The sequence below is a fragment of the Tachysurus vachellii genome, chromosome 26 (genome assembly GCF_030014155.1).
Source record: "Tachysurus vachellii isolate PV-2020 chromosome 26, HZAU_Pvac_v1, whole genome shotgun sequence".
Taxonomy (NCBI): domain Eukaryota; kingdom Metazoa; phylum Chordata; class Actinopteri; order Siluriformes; family Bagridae; genus Tachysurus; species Tachysurus vachellii.
The window spans coordinates 8,553,388-8,575,310 of NC_083485.1; the positions used below are offsets into that span (position 1 = coordinate 8,553,388).

Sequence of the window (21,923 nt, forward strand, 5' to 3'; positions counted from 1 at the left end):
TCGATGTACAGTATTATGAATTAGGTTGCCTAAAGCAGCAGGAAGCTGTTGAATTCATGCTTATGCAGGTGTGAGCTAAGCTAGCACAAAGTAGGATATAATTAAGAAAGGAAGAATAATATCAGTTGGCACAGCAGTGGTTAGTAATGTAATGAAAGACACAGGCAGTCAAGATCTTTCAACATTTATCAACTCTACTAAATGCAAAATTAATGAAGATGGATATTTGGGAGCCATGGCCAAATGCTCTCCTTAATATTCGATGAAGATAACTATTCAACCCTTTTATACTGGAAAGCTTCTCAACTGTCTGAATATTTGACCACTGACTGACTGGTTTGCTGGTGCCAGCATTGTAGTCACATACAGTACAGTACTGTACTCAGTATGACTAGAGGTGTGCAGAGTAGACAGACCTTACACAAGTTTAACTTATTTGTTGACTGTGTACCGGCTGGCAGCTTTACAGTATGTGCCAGGAAGTTCTGTCTGTGTTGTGTCTGTGTAAACTTCTGGCTCTTCCTTTTATGAGTTTCTTTTCTGGTTAGAATCTCATCACTAGTAAGTTGCTTACTGTTGCTTAGGATGGACTCCAAGGATAACCTGAAGCTACAAGGGATTGTTATGGGTAGCACTTAATGACCATGGCTTTAGACTGCAATTACCATGATCAGTTTTGCAGTATAGTCTCCATCATTGAGCATTTGATAAATTAATAACATTAATAGAAAAAACTTTTTATGAATTCAGAAGTCACGCTGATGCTCATATTCATATTGAGCTTTTCATATTCATAAAAGCTCAAATGCTCCTAGTTACATGACTGCACTTGACTACATTTACATTTATTGCATTTGACACCCTTATCCAAAGTGGCGTACAAAAGTCTTTATCAATGAATACATAAAAACTGGTATGTTAGGTCACAGAATAAAGATACCATGAGTTTAAAACAGGGGGGCACGGTGGCTTAGTGGTTAGCACATTCGCCTCATACCTCCAGGGTTGGGGGTTCGATTCCCGCCTCCGCCTTGTGTGTGTGGAGTTTGCATGTTTTCCCCGGGTTTCCTCCGGGTACTCCAGTTTCCTCCCCTAGTCCAAAGACATGCATGGTAGGTTGATTGGCATCTCTGGAAAATTGTCTGTAGTGTGTGATTGCGTGAGTGAATGAGAGTGTGTGTGTGCCCTGCGATGGGTTGGCACTCCGTCCAGGGTGTATCCTGCCTTGATGCCCGATGACGCCTGAGATAGGCACAGGCTCCCCGTGACCCGAGAATAGTTCGGATAAGCGGTAGAAAATGAGTGAGTGAGTTTAAAACACTGTTGGGAGAATATAATTCAATATTATTAGTAGTATAGAGTAGGTAGGTCTTCACCCATTGTTTTAAAGACTGTCAGCGTCTCAGCTGTTCGGATGTCTAGGGTAAGAACATTTAACCACCTAGGTGCCAGTACAGAGAAGCGTCTCAATGTTGTCAATTATTGTCCTACTTCAGAATAAAATTGGGTCCAATCAGATTCACCCTGATGGTATTGCATGATGGATAACTTTGATGGACATCTGCCTTTATATCTCAGCAATGAGGACATCATTAATCCTGAACAAATCTCTGGCTTCTGTTGCAGAAATGCAGCACCAAGCTTGCAAGGAACCTAAACCATGCTTTACTGTTATCTGCACACACTCATTATTGTACAGTTCTCCAGTCTTTCAGTGAACAACCTGCCTCCTGGTACAGCCAAATATTTAAAATTTTGACACGTCATATAAGAACAACCTTGTGTCTAGGCATGGTTTAGGACCTGTGACATGAAACTGTCTTTCACATCCTCACCTTATTAGCAGAGTTTGGCTGTTCCTCATCCAGTTTTAAGGCTCCTATACAGCTATCCTATACTGCTGTCTCAGTTAATGACTGTGTTTCAAACTACATATGAAATCGCACCTGCTTGGTATAATTGGTTAATCATACACCTGACTTTTATCCTAAAAAATCCCTTAATCTCTGATCTGACTTTGTTATATACATATAAAGAAAATATGATCAAATAACCCTAATTTTATCATCCCTACACTGGCTAGGTGTTAAGTTTAGAATTGATAGTTTAGAATCGTTAATATTATGAACAGCAGCTATGCTAATTCCTCTCCACTGCTTCTCTCCTTCTACCCATCCCGAGGCATCCGCAAATTGTACCAGCTCAGATTGTCTTCCATGCCATAAAGTTTTTAGACCTCTACTGAGATGAGGCCATGTAAAGATCCTGAGACATCTAGATATCCAGCTCCAGTTGGACTTTGCTTCATGAAGTATTCGGACATACTAAGAGGAGATGCCAACTCCATGTAGACTTTGAGGACAACAACCTCCTCATCAATACAACATTTGTCAGACTGTATATTTATAATCACACCAGTGTCACCCAAATGAGGATGGGTTCCATCCCCCTTGAGTCTGATTCCTCTTAAGGTTTTTTCCTTTCAAGGGAGTTTTTCCTTGCCTCAGTCGCCTGAGTCTCCTCAGACTTGTTCATTGGGGATAAATACAAATATATTTAGATATACAGTATCTAATATTAATCTTGATTTTTTTTGTTTTGTGAATTATTCTTTATATTAACATTTTGTTTTATGTTTATGTTCATTAAAGCTGTATGAGACAATGTCAGTTGTTAAATTATATATAAATTTTAATTCAATTCAATATATAAATAAAATATACGTCCAAATGTCCAAATGTTAACTACTGTATTACTATTATATAAGCCTGTCAAAAGTCTCAGAGCTTGGTTTACAAGTGTGTAAATAGATGGAAATTCCCTTTGGCTTAAGAGTGTCTAAACAAAAGTACTGGGTGACTAGGGAGCAGCTGCAAAACTGTTTGTCAATGAATGATCAATTATGAATGTAGCGCTGTTACTCTAAACCCAAACCCTACTTCAATACTCCACACAGCTCTATATTTTGCATGCAATTAATCCTGGCTAAACCACACTTTGAATATTGAAGCTGCATAATTTGAATGCCAGCTGGTAGGTTGTAGTCCTGCTCATGCCTGCATCTGAAGATAAAAAGACCCACTGCTTTGTTATCAGGAAATCAATTTAAACCTTTGTTTCCTCATGACTGATGATTGTGATATGCCTAATTCATTTATTATTATCATCTATAATGATCGTCCTGTTAACATAGATTAACATGTAGTCCTGAACTTGATGGCCTGGATGGTATATCATTGTACATCATGTAATTATTGTAACAAACAGTTTGGATTAGTTTACTTTCTAAAATAACTAATGGATTTATTTATTTAAATCCACATGTTTTCAAACAAGATTTTTAACTAGGTCTTCTTTTTATCCATTTGTAAGTAATAGTTTTCTGAATTGTGGCAATAGAAATGTTCTTACGTACATTGGGCTTATTTTTGTCACACATAGTGCAGCACAGCTCATTTGACTAGACTGTTGAATAAAGCATGACCCTGCTGTCATTGCCTGACTGTCGAGCCCTGTGAAGGAAGTTAACCCAACTGGAACAAAATTCCCTTCCACCATAAGACAACAAAACAGCTCTATGGAAACATGCCCTGCCACAGCCATAGAAACATACGGCACACATTAGAGTTCCCATCAGAGTAGCAAGACCATACAGGAAAATGTATTATGACTTTTTACATACCATTTTCATTATGTTGTTTTTTTATTTATGTTAATTTATGTGAAAGTTAAACAACATAGGGTGAGTTTTGAAAGAAATGGTTTTTTTTTTTTGAGGGGGTTTTTCTCATGCATTCCAGGATTGTCAACCTGATTTAAGGGTGATTTACCTTATGATGAACTGCAATAAGTATCAATGATAGTAACCTTATGAGTGTGTTTGCGTTTGTTGCTACTAAACATATCACAAAGTATTGACATTAGAGATTTGTAATGACATTATAGCTCTGAATTCCAGAAGAACTAGTTCTACTCTTTTTAGCACTGATCTCTTGGTAAGCAAAGTATTTTGTTGTTGAGATATATATCTAAGACAGAGGTATAGGACACACACTTCTTGGCCTTCATGCTCTGCATGGTGTGTATTGAAAAATAAGGACATAAAGCAAGAGCACCAAAGCTCAGCTCAGATTCCCCATTTAAACAAACAATGGTTCAAATAGGTTCTGTAACTCAGTCTCTCTTGTTTAAAAATAAACCCCACTGAAAGAACAAGTGGAACATGAGCCTAAACATCTCCATTTAGATGATTAACTTACTGCAGATGGGAAAATAATTGTGTTAAGTTTAAATGATGCATGTTATTTTCCAGTATATTTTCAGATGGTACCATACATTTGATAATAATTCTTATATTACTCTGTCTAAAATCTTTGAGACCAAAGATTAACCAAGGCAGAGTTAAGACCAAGATCATAGTCAGTCGAGTGCAAGTCAAGACTGAGTATGACAGGGGCCAGACTGACATGTCATGCGCAAAACCAGACACTCAGATGAGTTAATTTGCTGTTTATAGTATCTTCCAAACCTGGCATGAAATTTCTGTTAAATCAACTGAATTAACCCAGCTTCTTTGGCATCATCCTTTTGTACAGGCTGTGTGGGAGAATCTAGACCAAAATGCAGGGGATTACTAATTAAAAAAAGGTCAAACCCTCTATAGCAACAAACTTATAACAGATGGGTTGGTATAGCAATAATACCAACTCAGAAATATAAAACCAACACAGAAATATCAATACTTCACATTAAAGTCAGCATGAGCATTGCTTATAAAGGGAAGTACCCCTTAACCAGGGAGTAGCTTAGAACTCAGGTGAATGGTCCCTCCGGTGGCCCTGGGGTGAACTGCAGTGTAACAGGTGTAGATTTTAAATCTATTCTACACTGTACTCTTGTATATACAAATGATTGTGACAAATATTTCAGCATAAAAAAGCAGCTTTCCAGTGAGTTGGCAACACTGGTTTTCCCAATTTTTTCATGCCAAAAGAACATATTTTATTAAGTCTGTTTTCACATCCCGTAGAGTTAAGGTGTTGGACTACTGATTGGAAGGTCATGAGTTTAAATCCTAAGTCCTCCAAGCTGCCACTTCTGGGCCCCTAAGCAAGGACCTTAACCCTCAATTGCTCAGCTGTATAAGTTGAAATAAAATGTAAGTCCCTCTGGATAAAGGTGTCTGCAAAATGGCAGAAATGTAAATGTTTTTTTTAATGACTATGTTTTCCTGCAGAATGCTTACTTTCTGTGTCCTTACCACATTTTCATTCAGATTCAAGAACCAACAACAGGTATATAATCTTACAAGAGTATCAAGTATCTGCTTCCTACACGAGTATCTGCTTCCTAATTCAAACAATCAATTTTGTTAATTTGATGTTAAAAAAAAAAAATAAAAATAAAAAATAAAAAAATACATTAATGCAAGGACATTAGTAAAAAGAAATATGTGAACCCTGGACCTGCCCCTAATCTGTGAATCAGTTCTCTCCCTTCTCTAAGTTCTCTGAGTTGATCGTGGTGTATATTTTTACAAAACATGTTCTTTTTAATTGCATGTTATTTTCTTGCTTGCTTTATCAACCTTTATTTCTTTGTTTCTAGTTTTTATATTCAGATAATCACGATAATTATGTGAATATGCAAAAGTCTAGCAATGTTTATAACATTCATTAGCTACTTTCCTCAGAGTTTACAAATGCAAATATACTGTAAATTGAGCACCAATTATTTAATGTCATGCTCTTGCCCCTTGCCTGCTTTATGGACAATTATTCCATGTTTCTAGTCAAAATTATGTTTTTACCTTTTTACCTTTGTGTGTTTGTATCCCTGTTTCTTGCATATTATTATATTCCTGCAGCCTGCATTATTAGCAAAGACAAACAGTCATGAAGCAGCTGTTTGGTGTATGGCACTGCAAAGCCATTCATAGATATTAAAGATTCTCTTTAAAAATAGTTTTATTTAATATAACATTATATCTTGACTTGGGCATTATGCAAAAAGTATTCTGTTTAAAATGATTCATTATTGTTGTTATTTTTGTTTTGTTTTAATTGATATCATAGTGGATGACAAATGTTCTTTTCAGTCAAGCCAGGAATACATGACAAACTGCAGTATTCTAAAGGAACCAGGAAGATTTGAGTCACACACAATGACTTTTCCTCAACCAGACTGGAAGTGGAATCTGCAGATTTTTAACTGAAATTCTGGGCTGGCCTCATCACATCATGCCCATCATTGTTCAACATCATGGTCATATAGCATTTTGTATAGATTGCCTATTGGATGCACATTTTAGGGAAAAGAATAAAGCTAAATAAATAAACACAATAGGCTGATAGCAGAAAAAAAGATTTATTTTGTGATTGTAAAAACTGAGGTTTTCTGAAGTCTCGTTTTATTGGTTCATATTGCAGGTAAACAGAATTCTGTTATGTCCCATTATCGGGTTTGCATGCTTTTTCTATCACAAACCTTGATTAAACAATTGGATTAATGCAAATCTAGCAGTGTAAATTTTTGCACTGGAATTGTATTTGTTAAATATCTTTTTACGATTACATTAATTTTGCTTCATTGTAATAATTGTGTAACAATGTAATAATTTTAGTTAATGGTTATGTACATGGTTTTTCAGAGATAGTGATCAAACTCATTTTATATAAAAGGCTTCTTTGCCACTGCTGGATTATTTTGTTTGTAATGGCTATTGCAGTGGTAGGACATTCTTTTCAAAGTAGCCAGCATTGCCAATATTGCCTGCTGGTAAGTACTGGCCCACCACAAAGGTTGTAGTCCCATCTGTGGCTAGCCCAACACCCAGCTGCTTAGAGTCCTTCCAAACCACCTGTGTGAAGTGACCTTATAAGGCCAAAATAATTTATACAGGATATATAATAGATACAGAATATAGTACATTTGCATCATGAAATCATAAAGCTGCTTGTTCTTCTGTCCATGTTATTATTAAAAGGTTCTGCATATAATCAAATAGACACCTACTCTTATTCATACATTCAGCACAAACCATACAATTCAATACATTTATCTAATAATGTGATCTTCATGAAGCTGCTGTTTCTAATAATTACTGCAGGACTGTTTGTTTATGTGTTTTCACCTGTTCCAGAACTGAATCCCGGTTCTTAAAGTCATATTTCTTAATTTCATTGTACCAGCTGTCCACCGCTACACGCCCTGTTGAAAAACATTACTCATGACATGTAAAAGAACATGAAAGTCTAGTAACCAAACAGTAAGTAGGAAACTGGTTAGTTACTTGCCTGGAACTTTTTGGGTGGTGAGCTGTATGTATAGTACAGGTTCTATCCAGCTTTGGTATTGCTATTTTTAAGGTTTTGATCGACAGCAGTGTTTGAGCCCATGCCTGAGCAGAAAGGTTAAGCTTGGGATCCAGTGTAAGAGGTGGTGCTCCATGCTTACTACGGTATTCATTGTGAGCCTGCAGGAACTCACTTTTATCTCCTAACAAGTGCACCTCCCACTCAGGTTAAGGGGCTAGTGTGAATTAAAAAAACTGAATTTGTTTAATTTCCACATAGGTGTCATTACACATGCATTCTCACAGAGAAATTAGGCTGGGAAATGGGAAGGGCATTCTTCCAAAAACACAGACAGGTACACACCCTTTTGTTCAGACACAAGAGCAAATTTGTATTTAGTAACAGCCAAAAAAAAAATGAAAATGGCCTAGAATCTATTCACATATTCTGAACCGGTCCATTGATTTTTTTTTTTTTTTTAAAAAAAACAAACCAGAAAAAAATCCTAACATATTCATATATTAACGGTAAATATGAGTCATCTGTTTACAAGAGGACTCAAAGCACAAATTTAATGCAAGTCAAATTTATTGTACTTGTATCATACTTGTTCTTATGTGTTTTGTGTGTGTGTGTGTGTGTGTGTGTGTGTGTGTGTGTGTGTGTGTGTGTGTGTGTGTGTGTGTGTGTGAGTGTGTGTGTAGAGCACACAAACTGTGCATTCAAAGTCTAAAACCTGGTGAGCTGTTGATGACATTGACATTTTCTATTTTACAATGTGAAACACTACAAATAAATAAAAAGCTGCCTTTTTATTTCAGCCTCTTATTTTATCCTCTTATTTAGGTTTGAGGTCAATAAAGGTGAATATGAAAAAAGTCTTTTAGCTTCTGTTTCTTTGGTATTTATTAGTAGATTTGTTAAATCATCGCATATCCATCTTTTGATCTCAAACACAAATGTATTGATATATAGTTTTGGAATTCTAATAGTTTTAAATATGGTTGTCAAAGTCCCTGAGGAATGATTGTTTATTTCTGTTTCTCTGTGCCACCTCCACACTCTACTTTCACACACAAAATTTAGTTTTTGTTTTTGTCTTTTCCTCATAACTCCATCTCATGTTAAGCAACAGGTCCAAACTGTAAAATGTAGTATTATCTGAATACATATATAACACGTACAAAATATATCTGAGTTTCAATAGTAAACATGTCAGTATTATTTACATATGGGTGTCTGTGTGATGTACCTAATAATTATGTCTATAATCACAGTCATTTGAAAAGGCTCAGCACTCAGTTGCATGAATCATTGACATAGTCCTTCATAAAAGACTGTTTTTCCAAGCTGAATCTAAGCTCAAACTAATTACTCTGTCACCAAGGATTCTCATTCTTTTTTAAATTCAAGATGAAACTTATTCTGTGCCTCAAAAAAATTGGCAGCTGAGAAGCCTTAGATTAGTTTTAAGTCATTTGAATGCAACTGTTAAATTAATTTGACAGCTCTGATATGTAAAGTTATAGTAGGTCCAGTTTGTATGAATCATTTAATAATGTAGCTTGCATATATTCTATATAAACTATATTGACAGTAAATGCATATTATGGCCAAAAGTTTGTATACCTGATCATCACACCCAGGGGGACTTTCTGAACTGTTGTCACAAAGTTTGAAGCGCACAGTTGTCTAGAATGTTTCTGTATGCTGTAACATTGTAATACTCAGTATGACAGTACCCCTGTACACAATGTGATGTCCATAAAGGGGAATAAAGTAATAATCTTTAAATTTATTATGGATTACTCAGGTGTACACATGCATTTGGTAGTGTACTAGATGGAAGAATAAACAATAAAGAGAAATGTGAAAATAAAAAGGAGCAGCTGAAAGACCAACAACAACAATATATGTTTGTAAAAATGGCCACAGCTGTAGGATAACTGGACTAGGCTGAATTGTTTCATTATGTAGTCAGAAGTAGATTAAAGTAGGTGATGATATCTCTCTATATATATATGAAAGTTTCTGGCTGAAGGTTTTCACTGCAGGCAAGCAGTGATTCAACTTGTATAAGTTAAATCACGTGTGGCTCCTGCTTAGTTACTGCATCCATCCAAGATCAAACATGTATATCCTGGTTATTTTTTAAGTGCCCATGACACATACAGTACTTGGAAGAAATTAGTTTAACATTCTGTTATATAACGGTAACACCAGTAGGAGAAAACAAATACTCCACTGTCAGGATCATGCCCGGACATTTTACCTGTTGGAACATTAGGGGGCATTCCGGCAGCAAAGACAGAGCTACATAGAACAACACAGAGCTAAGGACTTAAGTAAGCTAGTCCCAGCCACATAAAGTGCATCTGTGCAACCTGGTGCAAACATTGAAAGACAAAAGACAGTGCAGACAAACAAGACATTACACAAAAGACAATACACAAAACAAATTGTGTCTTGTTTTTGATTACGTTTGTGTTCACGTGTCTGCCCCACCCTAGTCTTATTGCCTTCCCACCTCTGAACACCTGTTCCATGTCTCTTATTGTCTCCCTATTTATGACTCCTGCAATGCCTTTGGCAGTGTGGAAACTGTCATTGTTTTTGTCTTTGTGGTCTTGGTTTGGTTAGTTTTAAGTTTTGGATTCTTTTCTTTCCTCTAGTTAGAGGTTTTCAATATTTACTCATCTTTTTTTATATCCAGATTTGATAATCTGAATTTGAATAAGAATATTAAAGCATCTAGCAAGACATTTTCTGAAACCGGAAGGACAGAAATATTGTGAGCAATATATGTCTACTCTTAAAAGAAGAATTGATGATGCTCCCTTCAGGAAGGTATAAAATTCCCTAGCCAAATCCTAAAAAAAGATAAAATTAGTCTTTTATTTGAGAAGAGACTGCTCACATGTCAATGTTAATTATTCCCCACAATTATTAACAATGATTTATACAACAATGACAGTATATTTAAACATTTGGAATATTTAAACATGTATATTGGAATATTTAAACATGCAACATTTATTTATGTTTATCTGTTCCAACATTTGAAAGTCAGGAAGTAATGTCAAGGAAATCATTAATCAAGTCACAACAAGTTATCTAGTCTTTTTTGAACAATTTTTCACATTTCTGTGCACCATTTTTAGTTTAATGTTATGGTGTTTTCAATGAACACATGTTATCTCTTCTTTGTCTGTAAATGTCTGTTAGTGGGAAGAACATATTGTAACCTGGTGAATAATTTGGCACTGCAAGTCTGAGTGAGTCTTGTAAATGTGCATCAGTAAGGCGTGTTCTGTGTTAGTTCTTGATAAAGTTCATGTTAGAAAAGGCTGATTCACAGAGATAGGTTGAACCAAAAAGGCAGGCAACTTTCATAGCTGCTGTGCATACACCACTGTATTTTTCTGTGTCCACAAGGCACAAAACGTTTGATGCAGACTGATGGGCCTTGAGGTGAAGGTCATTTTGCAACGTTAGGATCTTTACCTGTCCAGCATCCAAGTTGAACAGAGCACTTAGTTGCTCAGCAGTGCATGTCATGTCCACTAGCATGAAAGAATATTTACCGATTTTTACTGTGACATTTGACTTCAGAATAGGCCAGAGTTTGTTATATACATAACATTTTTGTTTACATTCATTCATTCATTCATCTTCTACCGCTTATCCGAACTACCTCGGGTCACGGGGAGCCTGTGCCTATCTCAGGCGTCATCGGGCATCAAGGCAGGATACACCCTGGATGGAGTGCCAACCCATCGCAGGGCACACACACACTCTCATTCACTCACGCAATCACACACTAGGGACAATTTTCCAGAGATGCCAATCAACCTACCATGCATGTCTTTGGACTGAGGGAGGAAACCGGAGTACCCGGAGGAAACCCCCGAGGCACGGGGAGAACATGCAAACTCCACACACACAAGGTGGAGGCAGGAATCGAACCCCGACCCTGGAGGTGTGAGGCGAACGTGCTAACCACTAAGCCACCGTGCCCCCCTTTGTTTACATTGTTTTTAAATTAAATAAAATGAAATTAAATATAGTCATTTTAAAATCTACATTAATGCAAGCATTTTTTATTCAAAAACTACAGCAAGAAAATTTTTTTAGACGGAACTATATTTTGACCAGTGCTATTTTTAGAACATGCCTCGCGGGTGCCTTAAGTGCTCCTTGAGGGTGACCAGCTGCCCGCAGGCACCGCGTTGGTGACCCCTGGATTAGTGTATCACATATGAAAGTGGTCTACTGTAAATTGGAAATGAAAATGTCAGATGTGTTTTCTGCTGTTTACACAGCCATGGTGCATGCATGCACTTAAAAAATCTGTGTCCCTTTTGAAGAAAAAGGTCAGTTTTTTGCCAATTTTTCTTGCTTATGTGAATATAGCCTAATTGTAGCTCATATATGGCATGGAATTGGCTGACCAATGCCAGATCAACTTAATGCCAGTTATGCTTATTCATGGAGTCCCTGTCAAAATCTCAATTTCTACATCAGATTCTGCCAAAACTGCAGACAATTCATCACTTTTACTGTGCAGTGTCATCCTAATGAGGATAAGGTTCCCTTCTAAGTCTGGTTCCTCTCAAGGTTTCTTCCTCATATCATCTCAGGAGTTTTTCCTTGCTTGTTATGGATAGATAATAGAGATAAATCATAACTTAATTGTAAATTTATATATTGTTTCTATGCTTCTCTAAAGCTGCTTTAAGACAATGTGAATAAAATAAATTACAAATAAATTAAATTAAATTGAATAATTTTGGTCCAAAGAAAGCTGGAGACTAAGAGTGAAGAATGTTGTTGTTTGTTACTATAGAAATCAGAAGGCACAATGCTCTGGGCTTGAATAGACCTCAAAAGACATGGCTTGTCATTTTGGCACTGGACTACTGCAACTCACTTGCTGATAGGTCTGTCTCTGAGCACCATGCAACTTCTGCAAATGATCCAGAAGCTTGTTTCTACTTTCACACTTCAACCTTTCACACACCACTCCATTGCTTCAATCCCTTCATTGCCTTTTGTAGCTGCCTACAGCAGATTTAAAACACTGATGCTTGCATATAAATATTTCTAGGTATGCCTTTGCCCTTTAACTAAAAGCCACAAGGTAACAGAGAAATTAGGGCATCCTGGGACATAAAGCAGTCAGTCACGCCACTGTCAAAAAAAGGTTTTCAGCCTAGACTTAAAGACTGACATTGTGTCTGAGTTCCAAATATTAATTGGAAGGCTGCTCCATAACTGGGAGACAAAAAGATCTATCCCCTGTTGTATTCTTTATTATTTGAGGTATCAACACAGAGCCTGTATCTATGCTTTCCCTGACACATCTGCATTTATGCCCTACAGCACCAAGAAGAAGAACATTAAATGATTCAAAACATATTTATAATCAGTTTGTAAAGGTTACATGTTACAACATGGTACAACAGCTGTGTGTTTCAGAAAGCCTAAATAAGACATCAGTTTAAGAGAGTCAAGAAATACTTAAAGTATATTGCTGTGTAACCTCCTTCTACTTAATTCTTAAGACAAAAGTACCTTTTAATACAGCCAGAAACAGATGCAGAAAAACTTGCTGACTTTGTTACTCCTGGTCCTTGATTTATTTTTTATAAATTGTACGAGGTTGCACAGAAATTCGAATGGGTTAAAAGCAGAAGGGGAAGAAAAAAGTGATTTTTAATTTCTTTAAACATTCATCTTCATATCCTGGTTAAGTTCGTAGAGGTATCACTAGGTTGCTGGTTAAATGCATAACACAAACACTATCACACGCATAACCAAGTGCAGCATAGATGCACATTTTCCCACAATTCAGGCTTTTATATCCAGTGTGTAATTGTTTCCCATCATACATCACTTAAAAATCAACGTCCTTTTCCATCACAGTCATGCTTCACTTCCTGAATATAGTGGAGATCACTTTTGCCGTCAATTAACGTGTGTCTGATTGGACATTGGATGGGGCGGGTCATACTTTACGGCACGTGAGATTAGAGCAGAAAATTCTGAACCGCGCGTGTAGCAGTAGCAGGAAACTAAAGTGAAAGGTGTTGGGGATCTTCCTGAGAGCCGTGTTTGGGCATTTATACGCGGAACAAGATTTAAAACTTTAATTGACTTAAAATTGACCAAGTCGGACATGTTTTAGTTTGAGGTGAGTTTACCTTTTATGCTGGTTATTTACAAACAGCTTAAAAAGAAAATGGATTTTTTTTTCTATATTTTCATTCATTTAGACTTTTAACTGTAAGTGAATATTTTGCTTCTTCTTCTTCTTCTTCTTCTTCTTATTATTATTATTATTATTATTATTATTATTATTATTATTATTATTATTATTACTTTCAAATATTTATAGTGCTACACCTGCTCTGCTCAGATTTTTAATTACCCCTAACCCTAACCGCCATTTTTCTTAATTGTCTTTCGTGGTATTTAATATCAGACTGATGACAGGCTTTCGTTGTATTACATTGGTATTATAAACCGTCCTCATAACGTCAGTAGAGATTTTAATTGTTTTTTTTTTTTTTTTTTTTATAATTTTTTTGCTTGAAAAATATCCAAATGAATAATGCAGTTCTCTTTGTAGCCAACGGGAGGCTGCACGAATTTCTATATTTGCTTGGTCCAAATGAGGCAAAATCAGTCCAAGCACCCAGATACTGGAGCTCATAATCCAAGTGCCATACTCCTCCATACAGATTTATAGTCACCAAGTGCCTTATGCACACCAAAGCTTTCATGCAATTATCTAATCAACTATTCATGTGTCAGCAGTGCAATGCATAAAAACCTGCGTATATAGGGCAGCAGCTTCAGTCATGTTAACATCTATCACAATGGGGGAAAACTGTAATCTCCATGACTTTGACTGTTGCATGGTTGTTGACATCCAGTGAGTGTCAGAACAGTAGCTGGAAACACCTTTTTGGTGAGAGAGGTCACCAGGGAATTACCATACTGATTCAAAATGACAGAAAGGCAACAGTACTTGAGGTAACCACGCTATGAATAATAAGAGTAATGATGTTGGGAATGATTTGACAATGATTGACACTTTAGTGCCAATAATCCATCACCTGGATTGGCTGCAGCCCAAGGGCGGTTCTAGACCTGTTTTTATGGTGGCCCCAGCCACCCTAAAACTATAAGTATCATTTTTTCTTTCAAAAATAAACAATAAAAATTACGTTAAAATGCAGGACATGTCGTCGATGGGAAAGAAAATTATTTATCATTTTGATCCAAGAGCGATTTTTTTTACTTTGCTTTTACGCGCGTACGTTGTAGTCTTTCAAAAGTGCGTCATCAGCTGTCTGCTTTATTTGAGCGGAGAAGCACAGGCACGCGCAGCGTGCACGGGCTGTCAGAGCTGGAGGCTTTTATCTATAACGTTAATCGGCAGAAAGCCGCAAAGACGGCAACCAAAAGCAGTGAAATTTTTCCTATTATTACTAGAACTATTCTTATTACCAGAGTTGATAGCAGAAACAAAATATTAATGCAAACAATGCATTCAACACTAAATAAAAATAACATTTATTGATTTGGTCTTTGTCTTGTGAATTTTTTTTATTAATGACTGCATTCATTGGACACACTGTTTGTAGAGAATGCACATACACATGAACTGATTTGATTCAAGACTGGCATCATTACATCATGCATAAAATTTTGGTGTCCACTTTTGCCATTTTAAATAATACCATAACTTTTGGCTTACTATGTAGTCATATAATATATAATATAAAACTCTTCTTGTTTTATATTCTCACTGAGGGCTAAGCCCCCTAAAGGTGAAATCCTAGAACCGCCCCTGCTGCCGCCTATATGAGTATTGTTTCTGTCCATTTGCATTCCTTACAATTGACCATGTTCTAATTGATACCTATAGCATGATTATTCACCATTTCACATGTGGAATCCATGTCACAAATAACTCAGGCTTTTGTGAGAGCAAAGGGAGGCCCAACCCAGTATTTGTATAGTGTTCCCAAGTGTTTGGGGAGCGTATATTAGCCTCTTGTTCATGTTGCTCATCTTTGAGACCATGTCAGTTGATTAAAGCCTAAAGGGAGCCTAAACATTTCTACTCTACATTATATGCAGCTTTTAAGTCTGAAAGTCTGAAGTTCTGTGAAACCATGCTTTGATTTATCAGCTCAGTCAAGTGATGAAGCGGCGAGCACTAGCAAGACCACTAAAGGGCATCTATGTCATATTACTCCAGCCTTGAACATGCCAGTAGCAGACTTTTAGCGGGCGGGGTAACTGACAGGGCTTGCAGAAATCCTACCATGCTTAGGGAGGCCAAGGCTAATAGCAGAGCTGTTTTCAGTGTCAGAGGCTGATTGGCTGAAAGGTGGCTTAGAGCAGTCTCTCTCCTCTAGATCCTGTTGACCAGGTGTCCTTTCCAACAGATAGGATGGAATACCCACAAGCGGGAAACAGACATGTCCACATTATAGCTGAATCTAAATCTATCCCCAAGAAGGTAGTTCTATAAGAGGGAGAAAGCACGCACTTCCCTACTTTAAGCCTGAGGCCTAGGGACCTCATGTGGGCAAGAAAATGGCATCTCAATGCCCAGCTGCCACATCCCTTGACTGAGTCAAGATGAGCCATGTCTGAGTCTTCTGCATAACTGAGTACATGGATGCCGTGAGGGGCAATGATGCCAGATCAGTCTCCATGCTCTTTGTGAGCTTGAGTGATAAAACTAGGCCAAACGGGAGAGCCCGGCATCGGTATGCTTTGTGCCTGGAAGCAAACCTGGGGTCTCCTGTACTCTGGCAAGATGCCTATGTGAAGATAAGCATACTTCTGGATTATTTTCGCAAACTAGTCCTTGGAACTGATCTGCAACACAGACCATGCAGGTCTAAAATTGGGTGTAGCCCACATCCTTCTTAGGAAACAAGAAATGTGGGCTGTAAACCCAGAGCCATGCTCTGGGAGGGGAATATGATTTACAGTGCCTTTCTTAAATGCGAGAGAAGTTCCCCCTGGAGGAATAAAGTTTGCCCTGTGCGAACAACAGTGGGCAGCACACCATGAAATAAGGGTGGGAGGTAAACTGTATTCTGTAGGCTTTTGTCACAATATCTGGAACCCACCGTGGTCTGAGAGAGGTGCGATCCTCTTGCTGTTCTCACCTCAGGAGGTGCCCTAAAACAGCGAGCTGGCAGGGGCTAACCCAGGAGGGGGAGATACATAAGAAGCAGGAGAATGGGTAGGTATGACTGACCCCTGAAGCACCAGATGTGCGGGGTAGGCAGCAGTCGAGACGGTCCTAAAGAGATATCCCTGAATATGCTAGACCTTGGGCATTAGCATTCCTTTCTGGTCCATCGGGTAGAGATGACCAACCCATGACCAGTGCTGGCTGGCCTCTCAGAAGTTACACAGTGAGAAAGTTCCTCTCCAAACAACAAATAACACAAACATAGACAGAGTGCTTGCTAAATACTAACAAGCTTTAGGAATGTGACATAGATGCCTATTTATTCTCTTGCTGGCGAGCTGCACTTCATCACATGACCTACCCAATTTCACACAGAGCTTCAGACACAACTACTTGATGCATTGTCGAGTTCCCTTAGGGAACTAAGTATTTCTGTCAAACCAAAGGCAGAAATAAAATTTGCCCCACAGAAAGAGAAAGAAAACAGGATGTGAAAGAAATGTATTAATTTCTGGCAGAAGTAACCTTTTCTTTGTGACCCAACAGAATCTAAGTCGGTGTTACTATGTTTTCTTTGGTTGGTTCTTTGGTTTCTGTCAGGAATCTGCTTGGACATTCTCTGCTGGAACATTAGGGAGGGCACTCTTGTATGTTTGTGTCACGTTTTTTTTCTCGACTCATCTGTTCCTAATTGGCCATTAATGACTATGCCTATTTATTTACTCCACATGGCATGCGGAGTCATAGTCTTTTTATTTGTCTGTGTTGTTCTATGTACTTGTTGCTTAGTTTTTTTGTCAGTGTTTGTTTGCCGTACCATGTTTCCAGTTCCCCAGATTATTTTCCCTGTTTATGTTTTATTTATTTTTTTATAATAAATTGTGTTTTTTTGTTTTCCCTGCATTTGGGTCTAGTTTCATGCATTCTGTGGAAACCACCACTATAGACAGAAGGACTCTGCCACCTACAGACACATCAGGATAATGACAAGCTCAAATCACCTGATTGTGGATTGTTTTTTTTTCTTTACATTTTGGTGCTTCTGACATGTTTCTGTTTTGAGGCAGTGTTCGTGACCTCCGTGACCTCTGCTCAGTTAAGGATGTCGCTCGGCTCTGTTGCTTGTCATGGGACATTGCTCGGCTCTGTTTGCTCGATGTTAGACATCACTCGGGACACTTTGGCCTTCCTGACATCAGATATGTCAGTGTCCATTTTTTAAATGTAAATTAATGTGATTTAAGAAAATGTAATTTCCTTGTTTTTTTTTGTTTTTTTTTTACTTTTTCAGGATTTAAAATGGCATTGAAAACACTTGAGCCGAATTCAACAACATCTTCTGTGTCCATCTTCACTTTTGAAAACTCAGGAAATCTTTTGGTCGATTCAAGCACTTCCTGTCCATTTCCTACTGCCAATATTACTTATGTGGATTTTTACCTTCATGATTGCTTTGTGTCTACCATCTTCATTGTATCTTACCTTATCATTTTTATTATGTGTATGGTTGGTAATGGAGTGGTGTGCTTTATTGTGCTGAGCCTCAAACATATGCGCACTGTCACCAACCTATTCATTCTCAACCTGGCCATCAGTGATCTGCTGGTTGGAATTTTCTGCATGCCCACCACCTTAGTAGATAACATCATTACAGGTAAGTTAGGGTCTGTTTAGTATTGTTTTTGTTAACTAATTGTTAACTAATAAGGTTGAGTATGTTCTTTTTTGACAAATAATGATATACCTATTTTGAATAATTAGAGTATATACACTAACCATCCACTTTAATTAAAGCACCTGTTTAATAGCACCTGTATGATGAGCTGGTTTGAGTATTTCGCAAACTACTGATATGCTGGTATATTTAAATACAACAGTCAATAGAGTTTACATGGAGTGCTGCAAAAAAAAAACTTATTGAAAAAATTTATGATAAGAGAGGTCAGAGGAAAATGGCAAAACTGGTTTAAGCTGCCAGGAAGGATATAGTAACTCAAATAAAATAAGTGCAACACTGTGCTCAGAATGCACAACAAATTAAACATTGAGGTAGTTGGTTTAAAAAAATCTTGGTCAATCACAGGTCCAATCCATATTATGTCCACAGTGTATAATTATCTGTGTGTGTGTGTGTGTGTGTGTGTGTGTGTGTGTGTGAGTGAGAGACAGAGAGAGAGAAAGAGAGAGAGATTCTATGCTTTGCTATTAATTCAGTCTGTTTGCATTCGTATTCCTTTTTGCACATTCTTTATCTGCTGCAAAAGATGAAATATCCTTAATAAATTATAACAAGCAATATTCTGTAACATACTGTGGCCACCTACTGTACATGGGTCTTTATCACAGACTCAGTGCTGGTTGCTATGCGCTGCACCTGGCCATGCCTCTTTATAATCTTTTACTCATGTATAATGCCTCGTTCTGCATGCAGACATATATTTATGCCATGTAAAAATGCAGCATCTTTCTCTGAAAGAAAGAAAGAAAGAAAGAAAGAAAGAAAGAAAGAAAGAAAGAAAGAAAGAAAGAAAGAAAGAAAGAATCAACAAGAGTAACTAGATTAAAGAAAAGAAAGAAAGAACTAAAAATTAAGAGAGTATTGATTAAAAATAAAATAAAAATATATAGAAAATAAACAGCAGAGTATCTGACTTTTGGTATAAAGATGTGAGAGGAGTCCTTTAAGTTGTGTACAATTTGTTTTAGACTTAGTGGGTGTTTTTCAGTTTGGTCAAAGAGATTTTTATTTAATATTAAACATAGATATGAATATAAGTAAATGTAAATATAAAACTTAATGTTAATCTAAATGTAGAAGTTAAATCTTTTGGAGAAGTGGAGAAGTTGGTACATAGCACATTGAATGTAGCAATGCTGGCTACTTAACACAATATGGTGTAATCTCTTCTGGCACTGTGTTTATTTTTTTAGTTTATTTTTAAAATTTACTCCTGAAGTATCTGAACACAAAATCTGTGCTGGTGTTTTTGCTATCCACTGAAGACATTCAGGGTTCAATCAAAGATGAATGAGACAATAGGTCTGAAATTAAGCTTTCATTTCCTAGTATTTCTTCTAGATGTGAAAAACAAGGCAAGGCATGTTTATTTATACTGTATACCACATTTCATACACAATGGTAAAAAGTGCTTTACATAAAAGAAAGTAAAAAAATCATAAAAACAGTAATCACAACAATAAAGCAAGGAATTTAAAAACTTTTAAAATGATTTAAAAATTGATTTTAAAATAAAATTAAAACAATTAAAAAGAGGAAAGGATTATACATAGTGCAATCATTTTGGACATAGCACATTGCTCATTCAGAAAATGCACAGCTAAACAGATGGGTTTTGAGTCTAGATTTAAATGTGGCTAATGTTTTAGCACACCTGATCTCTTCTGGAAGATGATTACAACTAACAATAGATTCCCCTTGTTTGGTGTGAACCCTTGGAATTTCCAACTGACTCAATCCTAACAATCTGAGTGATCTGTTTGGGTTATATTCAGTGGGCATTTCTGCAATGTATTTAGGTCCTAGGCCATTTAGTGTTTTATAAACGAGTAATCTGTAGCTGTTTTGACTGAGATGTCTGAAAATTTGAAAATTTTGATATTAATCAATAATTTCCCTAATTTATTCCAATTTATTAAATTCAATTCAATTTATTTCTAAAGTGCTTTTACCAATTCACTTTGTCTCAAGGCAGCTTTACAGAAGTATAAAAAAAGAACAATAATTTAAAGTTTAATGTTTAAAAAAGTTTCTAATGAGCAAGCTCATAATATCATTAAATAAAATGAGTTGTATTTGATGCAACAAATAAAATGGAGCTTTCTTGTCATCATTATACATCTGTTCATTAATTACTCTCCTAGGGTGGCCATTTGGAAGTTTGGTGTGCAAGCTGAATGGGATGGTACAAGGAATATCCGTGGCTGCTTCTGTCTTTACACTGGTAGCCATTGCTGTGGAGAGGTAGAGAACTGTTTATATTTTTGTGTTATGGAAAATTAATAACATGTATTTTATATATTTTTATACAGAGAATTTGCTGTACATATCTATTTGTTCTGTGTCTTGTTTCTCTCCTGCTTGTACTGTCACTTTTTCTCAGGTTTCGTTGCATTGTTTACCCCTTCAAACAGAAGCTTACTATTTCCACCTCCACTCTCATAATTGCAGTCATTTGGGTTTTGGCTATCTCCATTATGTGTCCATCAGGTGTCATGCTGCAGGTCACTAAGGAGAGCCAAATCTCCATTTTGTTATGGGATGGTAATTCTACAAAGCCATTTTACTGGTGCCATGAGAATTGGCCCAACAAGAAAATGCGCAAAATATATACCACTGTGCTCTTTGCCAATATCTATTTGGGTCCACTCACCCTTATTGTCATTATGTATGCCCGCATTGGGCTAACTCTGTTCAAGACAGCTATCCCCCCCTCTAGAGACCAAGAATCTAGTACTAGATTTGGAACTGGCTCCAGAAAACAAAGTGGCTATGAAACTCGCCAGATAGCATCAAGGAAAAAGAAGCATGTAGTTAAGATGTTACTGGTTGTAGCATTGCTGTTCATTCTGTCGTGGTTGCCTTTGTGGACACTGATGATGCTGAGTGATTATGCCAGCCTAAATGAATTTCAGCACCGGGTAATAAACATCTATATCTACCCTTTTGCCCATTGGTTGGCCTTTTGCAACAGCAGCATCAATCCTATCATTTATGGCTTCTTTAATAAAAACTTCCGCAGGGGATTCCAAGCTGCCTTTAAACTTCAGCTTTGTTCAATTCAGCACAGCAAGAGTAGGACTTATTTGCACCACATTCAGGGGAATGCTGTCCTGCCAACCAATCTGAATTTGGAGATAAGTAGTGGTCCGCGCAGCAGACTGGGTAGGTCCAAAGAGTTAGGTAAAAGCAGTGATAAAAGTTTGGTGAGGAACAGACAGTTCTCAGAAAAGAAGAACCAGAAAGAGCAAACCATGATCATGGAGGATCTAGAAAAGTTATGTATTAACAAGGACTAAATATTGTAAAAATTTTATTTGTTGTAAATGTTATTTTTAAAAATCTGGTATAAGTTATGTTAAAAGCATCCACCCATTTACAGTGGTTCACAATTGTTTTCCTATGGATATTGTACACTTGTCTAGATTCTTGACTAGCATACCTAAAAAGGCTGAATTATGAGAGAAAGAAAGAGAGAGAGAGAGAGAGAGAGAGAGAGAGAGATGGAGGTACATTGTAATAGCGCACTTTAAAAACTTGTATAAGAAAGTATGTAGAAAGATTATGGATAGTTTTATTCAGTAAATGGGCATAACTAATGAAACAGTTGACTCATTTTACTTATTACCACTCATTACCACTCACTGCTCTGTCCTAAAACCTA

At 37.0% G+C, this 21,923-nt stretch overlaps 2 protein-coding genes across 2 annotated transcripts; one reads left to right on the plus strand and one right to left on the minus strand.

The window, feature by feature from the left end:
- Positions 1 to 6,718: 6,718 nt before the first annotated feature.
- glipr2 (GLI pathogenesis-related 2) lies at positions 6,719 to 9,589 on the minus strand. Its single transcript, XM_060863738.1, is given in 6 exon segments — positions 6,719 to 6,873; positions 7,133 to 7,159; positions 7,162 to 7,209; positions 7,292 to 7,369; positions 7,372 to 7,497; positions 9,568 to 9,589. Coding segments are annotated over 6 exon segments (456 nt in total).
- Positions 9,590 to 17,820: 8,231 nt separating this feature from the next.
- Positions 17,821 to 21,558, plus strand: LOC132841387 (neuropeptide FF receptor 2). Its single transcript, XM_060863740.1, has 3 exons — positions 17,821 to 18,175; positions 20,404 to 20,503; positions 20,643 to 21,558. Exons 1-3 carry the CDS (start codon positions 17,821 to 17,823, stop codon positions 21,556 to 21,558), a joined length of 1,371 nt encoding a protein of 456 aa, XP_060719723.1.
- Positions 21,559 to 21,923: the final 365 nt, after the last annotated feature.

Excerpts from the sequence above, each read along its gene's own strand:
- LOC132841387 (XM_060863740.1), top strand. The coding sequence starts at position 17,821 with ATGGCATTGAAAACACTTGAGCCGAATTCAACAACATCTTCTGTGTCC. Across the intron at positions 18,176-20,403 it reads AGTAGATAACATCATTACAG|GGTGGCCATTTGGAAGTTTG; the intron begins GTAAGTTAGGGT and ends TTACTCTCCTAG. Across the intron at positions 20,504-20,642 it reads GTAGCCATTGCTGTGGAGAG|GTTTCGTTGCATTGTTTACC; the intron begins GTAGAGAACTGT and ends ACTTTTTCTCAG.